This window comes from Lissotriton helveticus, chromosome 8 (genome assembly GCF_964261635.1).
Source record: "Lissotriton helveticus chromosome 8, aLisHel1.1, whole genome shotgun sequence".
In the NCBI taxonomy this organism is placed as follows: domain Eukaryota; kingdom Metazoa; phylum Chordata; class Amphibia; order Caudata; family Salamandridae; genus Lissotriton; species Lissotriton helveticus.
The window spans coordinates 1,059,071,794-1,059,084,093 of NC_136069.1; the positions used below are offsets into that span (position 1 = coordinate 1,059,071,794).

A 12,300-nucleotide genomic window follows, 5' to 3' on the forward strand; every position below is an offset into this window, starting at 1 on the left:
CCACTGAACATCAGGGGTAAATACAAGTCCAAAGGAATCCAGGTCAAGTATGTGAACTAACTGGAATTTCATATATATGCGATTAAAAACGGAATTCGAGGGAAAATGGTAAAAGAGATTCCACACAAACCCACAGAAATGGATCTAGCTGAAAAGTGGTAAACAGAACTGCAGTCTGTAGGTAGCACAACTGGTTGAAGATGAGAATTTGAGGATAATAAAGCAACAGAGTTAAATCTAGATTAAGCGTACTATATTCAGTGCACTGTAGAATACTCTTTAAAACTCACTGAAGAAAAAAAAACTATTCTAACAATATCAACATCAACTTGCCTGTTTGTCCTGCCACAGACCAGCCCATTTTGTGCTTACACTGATTTATTCTATTTGTCTCTTTTTAAAAGAAATTAAGATATTAGTTGTGAGGGGTGCATAAACCCACTCAAAATGTAAACACAATCTTTGTCAGGGTGAACAACTAAAGTCACTAAATTAATCTGTACTCAATCCTCTAGTAGCTTGGCACAAAAGCACTCAGGCTTAACTTAGAGGCAAAATGTAAATTATTTATGCAGTACTCAAACAGTAATAAACTGAAAACACAATACAAGAAAAATCCCAAACCAATTTAGAAAAACGGAGTCATTTTTTATAAATAAAGTTCCACCAAAGCAATACAAATCCAATCACTTGAACCGGAGATATGAGTTTCGAAGGTTTCAGGTGAAAATAGAGTCAAAATGTACAAAGCTCAATTCGTAGTTAACTGGTCATGCTGCACCAGGGAAAGGGTACACGTTACACTAGCTGCAAAGGAGCGTGGGGCAAATACAGGGACCACATTTGTCCAGCTGAAGAGTTATCTTCTCAAAAGTGCCTGAAGAGTGCCATTGGCGCAGGCAGCGAGGATGTGAATGCTGGTGCAAGTTACGGTTTGGGCATCACAAACAGTTGCTGCAGTAGCGCAGTGTCAGCCAACGCTGGTGATTCTTGGCAGTCGACACAGGATGGTTCTGTCAGTGCGAAGAGCAGGTCTCAAGGGAGCTTCATGTTGTGGTCGTCTCTGACTGTTGCTGTTGGCATGAAGAGAAGGTCCCACTGGAGCTTCGTTGTGGCAGTCATCGCAGGTGGTCTAATGCCTACACAAAGAGGCCAGTTCAACAGTTTGGGAGGAGCCCAAAACGTCTGTGTCCCCATCTTTTTTTTCAAGAGTAGTAAACTCTGATTCCAGCCAGAAGTCCAAGACCTGGGAGGGCACTCCAGAGACCAAAACAGCAGGGTTCAGGCAAGTCCAGGTAATGTTGTCAGCTGGGCAGTTGGAGGGAGGCTTCTGGAAGTGAGTTGTGTTCCTGTAGCTCAAACAAGACGTCAGACAACAGACACTTGGATTCACTTTTGGGGAGCCAGGGTTCAAAGCAAGTAGGTCCAATCTTCCTTCTTAAAACAGCAGGGGAGTCCATCTTCTGAATCTTCCACAGGTCCAGGAGTGATCTGATGAGAGGTTCTGAAGGTGCCACTTTAAATGCCTGGTGGCAGTCTTTGTGTGGGGTAATTACCTGATCTACACCCAAAACTGAGGTTTGCCTCAAAACTGTCTAGTGTGACAAGGGCATGCCTGGTGTCCGGTTCCTTTGTCCTTTGTGTGTGCTACAGTCAGGGTCCTTTAAAGTACAATAAAGACAGGGTTCCTCCCCCCAGCCATCCTGCCAGGAAGGCCCTCTCCCCTAGCACCCAGGCCTCTTTTGTCTCTATGTATAGAAGCAATACACAAACCACTACAAGAGAGCCATTCACAGGCATGTGACCCTGGACAGAGGCAGAAAAGCACATTTAGTTTAAGACAAAAAAAGACCAATTTTTAAATGTGGCATTTTCAGAATAGTAACTTAAAATCCGACTTAACCTTAAAGAGGATTTAAAATGAATTTGAGTGTAAACAGCATTTCTTTCTCTGGTCCCAAACTGAAGTTATCACTAGTGTTACTATATAGGGGAGACAGCCCCTTAGCAGTGAAAAACAACTTTAATAGTTTTCCTCTGCCAGGGCATGTAAAACTTAAAACCACATGTCCCATGTTATAGATACCACACACCCTGGCATACGAGCGTTTAGAACATACCTTAAGGGTGACATATAAGTTTTAAAAAGCAAGGTTTAGGCCTGGCAAAAGCTTTATTTTGGCAGGCTGAATCGACATTTTAAAACTGCACTAAGGCTGCAGTGACAGACCTGAGAAATGTTTTAAAAGGCTACAGTAGTGGGTGCACGATGAGTGCTGCAGCCGACTAGTACCATTTACTAGGGACTTATAAGTAAATGAAATGTACCAATCAGGTACTGGCCCATTTTATCATGTTTCCAAGAAACAGCACAAGCACTATACCATTGGTTAGCAGGGGAAAAGTGCACAGAGTCCTACCAGCCAAGAAGAAAAACTGGTTCAGCAAAGGAAGGTAGAGGAAAGCAAAAATCTGGGGTGACCCTGCAGAGGGGCCAGTTAAAAACTCTCTATGACTTGTTCATACTTGGTTTGCTTTCCATCCCACAGACTTACCTGATGCCTCTCCTAATTCAGCCAGCATTTTCTTTTGACTAACCTCTGATCAGTAACAGCAACCATTTCAGACTACCATAAAAATGTTTCATTCATACACAGCTTTGTGTCTCTCAAACACCCCACCCCCTCTATATGGTCCTGTTCATAATGTCACCCACATTTTGAATGCTTGATATCGACCCATCTTGGAAGATTCTACACCTAAGAGCAACCTTCTCTTTTGTTGTTTGTAGTTTATTCCAGCATGGGCTAATACCACAGGCATAAAAGCGCTGCGCAACAGAATCAGACTATGTTACTCGCCCTCTGCTTTACAAAATAAATGCGTTAGTGATTTGCCCAGAATAACAGGATGTTGAGTTGAGGCCAGGATTTGAACCTGGTTCCCCAGATTCCAAAGTCAGCAGCTCTAGCCAGTCGGCACATCTGCTTTCCAAAAAGTTGATCGTTCCTGTCAAGTTTTCTTCTTGAAAGAAGTGGAACAAGTTTACTTTTGTAGTAGGATCACAGATAACATGGATGTAGTGTAACGGTCAGAGCTTCCGACTTTGGAACTGGGGGGAATCAGGTTCGAGTCTCGGCGTCGACTCAACATCCTGTGATTTTGGGCAAATTGCTGAATCTCTCCGTACCTACGGGAAAAAAATGAATGCATCCTTGTGTAACGTAACTGATGCTCATGTAAAGCGCTCCAATACCTTCGGGTTGACTTTGCACTGTATAAAACTGCAAAAAAAAATGGGGAGGCAGGAGTTGGTTAATGGGGACGTAAATGGGCAAAATGTGAGTGATGGAGATTCACAAGGAAAGAAATGCTGACAATAACATGTGCCACAATGCACATTAAATAAAGAGTAGCTGAAAAGAAAACCTGGACTGAGCCTGAACCAACATCTATGTCACTCTAGGCCCGTACAAGTACCAAATCTAAAATATCCTCATCAGAAGTTAAGAAATCAGCATCACAGACAAAAGACACTGGTTTCTGTATTTTGCTTTGAAATAGCAGACCAGTGTACCTGTTGACCAAACCCTCCCCTAACGACAATGGGTGGTGTCGAACTCCTACCACTAGAAGGCTTTGCATGATTTCTTGAGGTTAAGCCTTACCCCTAGTCTTTTTAATCATTAAGACATCAGCCGAAAGGCATGGGTAGGGTAGGGGATTAATCTGTCGTGATGAGAGGAGCAAGACAACTGATTTTGCCCTACTCATAATTTCTTATACAGAGTAAGATTCAAAATGCCCCTGCAGGGAAGGAACAAATGATATATTTTTCACTTTTACTAGCTGTAGTTAGTCCTGTCCCTTGCAGAGCTCTTGAAGACAGATTGATTTGTTAAAAAGGGGAGGTAGTAACTTGTCGGGTATATATATATCAAAATTCTACAAATTAAAATTATGTGGAATCTTCCTGGAAAGTGTGATAGAGGCCTGCTGCAGCCCCCAGAAAAATATTTGAAGGAAAATCTAAAACATTGACAAATTACTAAATAAATTCTCAACAACAAATTTGGATCTTCTATGTTGGCAGCCACAACAAACCCATACATTTGACACTTCAGCAAAATCACATCAAAAAGACACTTCAAACTCAAACAAAATTACAAAGGCTCCACTCTGATTGCATAAAATGTAATGCCGACAACTTAATTGTGGACTTTGAGGAGCGGATTAAAGAAAAAATGCATATATGATCCTGAATAAAACAAGATTTTATACCGATTTACACTTTAGATTTGGCATGATAATTCAAGATGAGGATGCCAATTTCAGACAGTAGGACAAAATATACAAAAGGCAAACAACTCTTACTCAAGGTCTATGCTGTGTTCACTTACATTGCTATTTCGTCAACAACTCTTGGCAGATCCGTGCAGAGATCGATGTTAATCAATTGCATTGTTTTGGGTAACACCGTTCCACTACTTGGCAGAATATTAATAGGTACATCTCCACTATATATTATCTTGAAGGCACCTGGATAATACAATTATAAGATGTTATAAAGTAAAATAATTAATTTAGTATTAAACAAAACAGATTAAGATTAAGATAGCTATCAATATTTCTCACGCCTCTCAGGCCTGCACAGGAAAATGCTTAACATTGCCATATGAGCTAGACAGTTACACATTGCAATTTCCACAGAGGTATCATTTGGAAATTAGAGTATTAGAAAAAATTCCATTGCTTTATTCAACAATTTTAGCAAAATTTGATCACTGAATGTATGTAGTATTTTTAAAAGCTATGAAAATAGTTTGTAAGACATCCTTCAGTAAGACGTGAGAAGTTTCAGTTCGGGGTGGGCGAGACACCTAGACTCGAGCCTTGCTCGACCGAAATGCCCAACTCTGACTGAGCTAGATGGTCCTTTTGGACCCTCGAGCCAAAACTAGCTAGGCTGAGCTGTCTTCACAAGCAATCCCAAGGACCCACCCCATCCAATCATTTTTAGCCACAATGATCTGCCAACCGACCCCTCTGAATCTGCCTGCCTGCCTGCCTAAAGAAGCCTGCATCTCCTGCACCCAAAAGGACACCAAAAGGACACCGGTGTCGACCCCTTCCCACGGAGAGGTGTGCGAGTCGGCAGGGGGTGTTTGTAGCACAGAGTGTGACCTGCGGGGGGGGTGCAGCCTACAAGGGAGCCAACAAGCAGGCCATCAAATCGCAAGAGCTTCAAAAGCAGGGAAGGAGGTGGGTCCGAGGAGCATTGTGCGGAGGTCCTGAGCCCTTGCCCTCCCAAAGGACATATCAAATACAAATAAAAATACAAATAAAAGAGGATCTCTACAGGGCGTTACGAAGACCTCCAGCTTAATCAGGAAATACATTGTTCAGGGGGGCCTCCGGACTAATTAAGAGACAACCAGGAATCCTCATTCAACAACTAAGAGACAGTCAAGAGCCTCTCCTTAGCAAACAGACCATGAGATCAGGGAAGCTTCGAGGCTGTGAAGAAAAACTCCAGGGGAAGATAAAAAAAGGAAGAGGGGGCGCACCAAGCACAAACAAAGAGGCAGATGAAGGAACGGTCACGGGCAGGGTCATGAGCTTCCAAAGGTCAACATCTCTGAAAGAGTCAGACAATGGGCTAGACCTACACACAGATCCTTCAGCGTCCTATGACGGTTTAAAACAAGGGTCACGGAGCCCCGCCCCATCTCCCATTGTTGCAAAAGATTCTTACAGGGACAACACAGAAAGCAGACCAGCAAATACTAACAAGGGAGGAACAGACGATGATGCAATAGCCTCCCTGACCCACAATGCGCCAGACCCAGACTTTAAAGCGAGCAAACGGGTGCTAATTTCCGACTTTCTTAAAGTATGCCATAGACTTTCCACAGGGAGCAGCAAGGAGGACACTGAAAATAACGACAGGTCTAACGCCATTGTTGAAAAACATAAGGTCTCTACGGATGCCATGTATAACAGCGACAAATCAACACCCTCATGGAACAAATTAAGGAGCAAAAGCGAGCCTAGTAGTGCCCTCAAAATAAAAACAACAGGGAACCCAGTGGGTGTGGTCTCCGGACTTCCTGGGTCAGACGACCAAAGCAGGTCACAACTAGTCAAAGGATTAGACTCTCCCTTAGCCCAACTACCTTCCCAGGCTCAACAAGCAATTCATCCCGAAATGGCTTGTGCCCTCGTCCACCGGGATCCCGACACAAGCAGTGATCTTGTTCTCTCACAGCATAGCCATTGGACAGCCCAGAAAATGACAAATAATGAAGCAGAAGGAAGCATTCTGCACAACCAAAACCTCTTCCAAGAACCGAGCTCATTTACAATGGTTCATTTTCCCAGTCTAATGAGAGGCCAACTTTCATCGGAACAAGACAATATGGCGGAAAACCATAGTACTCTCCTTTTAGGGTTAGAAATCGATGACATCAAAACTTCAAAGTCAAAAGAAGTAAATGGAACAGTAGACCTCAAACAAAGCAGGCGCCAACCATTAGAAATGAATGAGCTAAGTTCAGGAAAGGAAGAGGGCACTCAAAATACGACACCTCAGAGGAGCGAACAACTGCATGAGTACAACACCTACACAGAACACCCCGAGCATCTTGAATACTCACCCCTTCTAACCGAAATACAGGGGGAAACACCGAAAAGTACTCCAACGGCCACTATATGGCCGCAACTATTAAACACCATGGAAACCATAGGCAGAGCAATGTCCTACCATGCAGACAAACTAGACACACAAGTCGATCTGCTTAACATCTTGGCTATCCACGTCCAGGGGATAGAAGCAAATTTACAGGACCTCAACACCATGATAAAAAAGGTGCAACTCGACAAGGACACTATTTCCACACTTGCCATTGCCCCCAAATAATTGACAAACTGGCAACTGTACCTACGTTGATGTCACAGATATTGGGGGTTGTTAAGGAATTACCTAAAGAGATCAGCACAACCACTAGCCAGGAAAGAGTTGAACACGACAGCCAGGAGGGAAGTGGCAGGGTAAACGGTGGAAGGAGCAATAAAGAGAGCCTAGAAGTGCTAGAGCAGCTAAGCTCTTCCACTCCAGATGACATCAAGACGTCAGCAATCTTAGACGAACAAGCTCAGTTTGACACGGGAGAGGATGCACCATATAACCAGGATCCGCAAACAAAAGGCCAAACAAGCCCTAAACAAATAAAGCTGGCAACCTCCCTTACAAAGAGAGAAAGGAAGCGCTTGTGAAAAGCAAGAAAAACCAAACCAAACATCCGAGGGCCGCCGGAAACACATCCTCAAAAAAACAACTTTGATTCTAATGATATCAACGATAAGATGCGGACTGAGGGAGACATCTCTCAAAATAAAACAAAGCCGGCGCTTGGGTCAATTCCAACTGATAACTCCTTAATAAAGGAGCCCACTACTCCAGTCGGCCCAACCGAACGAACTAGCCCAACTCACCAAGCAAGGGAAGTTTTCAGTATATTTAACATCCTGGTAGGGAAAGAAGAACTCAAACCATCGAGCCCAGGAATACCAAAACACACAGACACTGTGCATGCCAATAAAGCAAACATTAATTTCTCTACCACACAAGCTACCTTCAACAGCAGCAAGACGATTCAGGCAAACATACGAAGCCCAACGGGAGCAACACAAGTTCCACCAGCTGCGAACACCACCAGTCTTGAGAGAAATTGTTCCCAACATCAACTCAACTCTGCCCCACTTGACCCGGATGTTAGCGGGGCAGACACAGCCACTCCAAGTAACGGAGGGAACAAAAGATACATAGACCCAATACGATTCGTACCTAGCAAAAAGTTTAACTAATTCTGCGATACAGCTCGAGAGGGCCACATGACATCTTGAATAGAAGGTCCATTTTAAAACTCTTAGAAGAATTACCAGGCCTGCGTCATATAAAATCAGGTGACTTGGAATCAATTGAATTCAAACCAAATCCTCACCAACCAGGCCCAGAATCTACGATTATAACATGGACCGAAAACAGCTTCACAGAACAAATTCTGCAGTATAGAGTGGAATTCTCCCTATGGGGTAAAGAGTTAATAAAGGTGGAGCCTGCACGATATCCTAGTCCGCTCCAGAAACAAAGTCCGAAACGGAGTCTTCTAAAAAGTGCGAAAGGCCCAGACCAAAGAAGCACCATGGCAGAAGAAGGTCATCTACCTAGGCAAATTACAATCACAATTGCTCGCCATGAAGAAGTCACACTTGAGAGGCACAGACAAGCTCCCCTGGTTCTAAAACAGAGGAGCGTAGCATGAACTAACCGAAGACAAACTGCAGGAAAAGAGCAGGGTTGCAAGATCTGTTCTTGGAACATCAGTGGATTAAGTACAAAGCTGGAGGAAGATGATTTCCTAGAGTTCATCACCCAATTTAACATACTTCTGCTTCAGGAAACCTGGCAGACAAATAACTCGCCACTTGTGGGATACAAAGAACACTTCATACCAGCACAAAAGGAGGCCCGGCATGGTAGGGCAAAAGGAGGGCTATCAATTTTTATATCTACTGATTTCCCTTGGAGAGATGCCAGTATCGATCTAGACTCAACATGTATACAATGCATTAAAATCGAATTCTCTCCTACCATGGATTTATTAATTCTAAATGTATACCTGCACCCAGGGGTAAAATACAAAGGGAAAAGAATGAAGCAACTAATAGCTGCAATCAATACGCTGAAAACCACCTACCCAAGTGACAACATGATAATAACGGGTGACTTCAATATGAATCTAATCCAAGGACACAAGGGAAATCTAGCGACCTTCATACAGCCACGACAGGGCAATCAAAGTAGACAAGATGCAATGGGGAAGAAATGTGCAGCAGAATTGGAAGCCCTCTTTCTGCACACGCTAAATGGAAGGGGCCCGTTGGACAGACCAGTAGCCCTAACGAGGGTCACTAGGAATACAGGTTCTACAATAGATTACACATTAGTAGACCCTGATCTATTTTCTTATATTAACGATTTCCATATCCTGGAACGGGTTGAAAGCAACCACTATCCACAGGTCTTCACATTATCGATTAACCTAAAAGGGTCGGTGCAGGCGCACCCTCTAACATTGAACACTCAACTCTTTAACTTACAGAGATTAAACTGGAACGAAGACAACATTTCTAATTTAATGGAGACATGTCGGTTATTGCTCTCACCATCAGCAGAAGCTCAAGACCCAGTGAAGGCCTGGGAGTCCTTCGTAGTTAACATCAACAAGAAACACCTAAACAAATGCAGAGGACACAATACAACAAGAAACGGAGGAGAGAAGTGGTATACGTCATAAATGCGCTCAATAAAAAAGCGGCTGAATAGATACCTAAGGTCTTTTTGAAAAAAGGACACCCAATTATCACAACAAACTCTCAAATCGATAAGAAATTTTAAAAAGGAGCTAAAACGTGAAACCAAGGCGGCCAAGAAAAAGTATAAGGAATACCTGGAGTCCACCATACTCCATGCCAGCAAGCAGCGGCACTCCAAACAGTTCTGGGCTAAAATAAACCTCATGCTTAATGACAAACAGCGGCAGTTTAACTCGGACATGACAGATCAAATATGGAGCGCACACATCGATTGAATATATAATTCCACATTGGACACGCGCATAGATAACACAACTGCGAACCCAATAGAGCTCAATTTGACCCCCAGTTCGAGAACAACGCCAGAAGCCTGGAATCCCAGCTTGCAAAAAGATTCATCTCGCACCCACAGTCTGGTACGGGTGGTAGCTCCAGTCCCGGACCCAACACAGTCATTTCAAATTAAAGAAAGCTGTAAGTGTTCCATTCTCGAGCATACAGGAGAAACAGCGCAGATTGTTCCAAAGCAGGTTCTGAGGACTATAAATCACCTGAGAGCGGATGGGGCCCCCGGACCAAATGGCCTACCCAACGCTCTATTTAGGCAAGATCCTACATTTTGGTCCAGCCTCTTATCCCCCATGTTCAGTAACAGCTTAAGCACCGGGAATATTCCTGACTCCTGGAGGGGCAGCATTATACAACCGATTCACAAATCGGGGACTCGCTCAAACCCTAACAACTACAGGTTAATAGCCCTAATAGACGTTAAGGCCAAGATCCACACATCTAACTTATTGGTAGATCTGGAGATTTGTGTCAGAAGTAAAAACTTGATCCCAATGACGCAAACAGGATTCCGGGCCGGCATGGGCGCCCTAACAAACTTATCAGCACTAACTCTCCTAGCTAAGAAAGCAATCGACAACTCTAACATTCTATACACATGCTTTCTAGACCTCAAAGCTGCCTTTGATAAAGTGCCAAGACCTAAATTATGGGCAAAAATGAAAGCCTGGGGCGTCCCTCCCAAATTATTGGGAGCAATCATCAATTTATATTCCCATACTTGGGTCCAAATAAAAAAAGGGGACGTCGGTGCCTAACAAAGAAATTTCCAACATTTAACGGGCAAAAGCAAGGATGTGTGTTGGCTCCCAGCCTATTTAACATCTACACCGCCGACCTAGAGCTCGAACTATGCACAGTCCAGGGCGATCCACCGAAACTAGGACAAACACCCATAGCGAGTCTGCAATACGCGCATGATATTGTGCTTCTTTCACAAACTCCACTTGGTCTACAACGGCTAATCTCTCAACTTGCGCTGTACATCTCTAATGCACAATTAATAATAAACCTTAAAAAATATAATGTCCTATGCTTCTCCAGCTCTTGTAAAAAACGACCAAAATTTGTTTGGAGGATACATTCTTGTATCTTAACCCAGGTGGATGAATACAAATATTTGGGCATCCTACTAGACCGCCAATTCAAGTACAAACATCATTTAGACCATGGGAACTCAAAAGCAAAACAACTTCAATTTGATTTCAAAACCATACAAAAAAAACTGAGCGGAAGCTCAACTGGTCATTTGCTAAAGGTCATAGCAGCAAAATGTTTGCCTTCAATCACATATGGCTCGAAAATGATGGCCACCAAGGATTCTACATTGCTAAACCTTGCCCAATCAAGATTGTTTCAAAAACTTTTCTCAATTCCACGACATATTTCCCAAGCACAAATACGCCTGGAATATGGATTAACAAATCAGATCCCAGCTAGACAAGGGGTCTTGGCCAAATATTACTGGCGCATGAGGGACGCTGAAAAGAGCACGCTTGCCCATCTCTGTTGGGAAGAGGTCGAAAAACAGGCTAGGCAGACCAATTCCACGTGCAAGTCCCTTAGGCAAGCGCTTCAATAGCTAAATCTGGAAGAAGCTTGGCATTCACCAATGACATATACTGCTTTTAAACGAATCACCAACAAAGTCGACAAACAAACATCGCTGCAAATAGACAAAGGATTAGTGGCTGGCAAAACTCAAGCTTGGATCGTGATGCCAACATACAACCAACTGAAACAACAATCCTATTTATAAGAATGTTTCAGGGACCACTACAAGAGGAAAATAAGTCTACTGAGGTTAGGGTGGTTCCCGAGCAAAGACCTTAACCCTATATGGCTACGGACCTGGTCAACTTTGGATTGTCGCCTCTGTAATATTGGAGCAGAGTTGTTACTGCATCTAATATGTATTTGCCCGGCCTTACAAAAACTAAGAAAGATCCTCCTGAAGCCATTCTTAAGAGAAATACAAGTCGGGACCTGCAGGGCAGCTGTGATAAAATGCCTCAGCGGGTTCTCAATACAACTTTCCTGTAAAACCATAAAAATCCTGGCATTTGCTGCTCAAGAGATTAAAAAAAAGACGGCAGCAAAAGTGGAACTGGGACTTATGGACTCCCTGTAGCTGGACACAGATCCTCCTTTATTCTCCTTGCAGCCACCCTTCTCCCCCTCCCCTTCTCTGTTATTTTTATACATTGCAAGCATTTTATTTGAGACAATAGGGGACAGTTACATCTAATTACATATAAGCCCCTATGGGTGCAGCACCCCCTGTTATAAGAGTCATTTGCAGGCCCCTATACCTCAATGAGAGGGCGACTGCCTTACAATAGTCCGACCCCTGTTTCTTTTTAATTTTGAACATTTAAAAACTCTCTCCCTGTTTTTACTTATTATGTATATTTGTGCAAAGTCGCTCAGGACATGGGGGCTAGTGTTGTTTTATGTTGTTCTTTGCTGATTTAAAGATGCTGTTTTATGTTGTTTTATGCTGATTCAAAGATGTTGACGTGTATCATATGGTGGTAAGTTCCACCCTTTTATGATTTTAACAAATCAAATAAA

General features: G+C 43.2%; 1 protein-coding gene across 1 annotated transcript in view; it reads right to left on the minus strand.

The window, feature by feature from the left end:
* Positions 1–12,300, minus strand: part of CFAP47 (cilia and flagella associated protein 47) — a 2,858,849-nt gene that overhangs the window by 2,802,271 nt on the left and 44,278 nt on the right. The window contains exon 4 of the mRNA XM_078657910.1: positions 4,401–4,539. Within this exon, the coding sequence (XP_078514036.1) occupies positions 4,401–4,539 (139 nt within the window). The remainder of the gene's footprint in view (positions 1–4,400; positions 4,540–12,300) is intronic.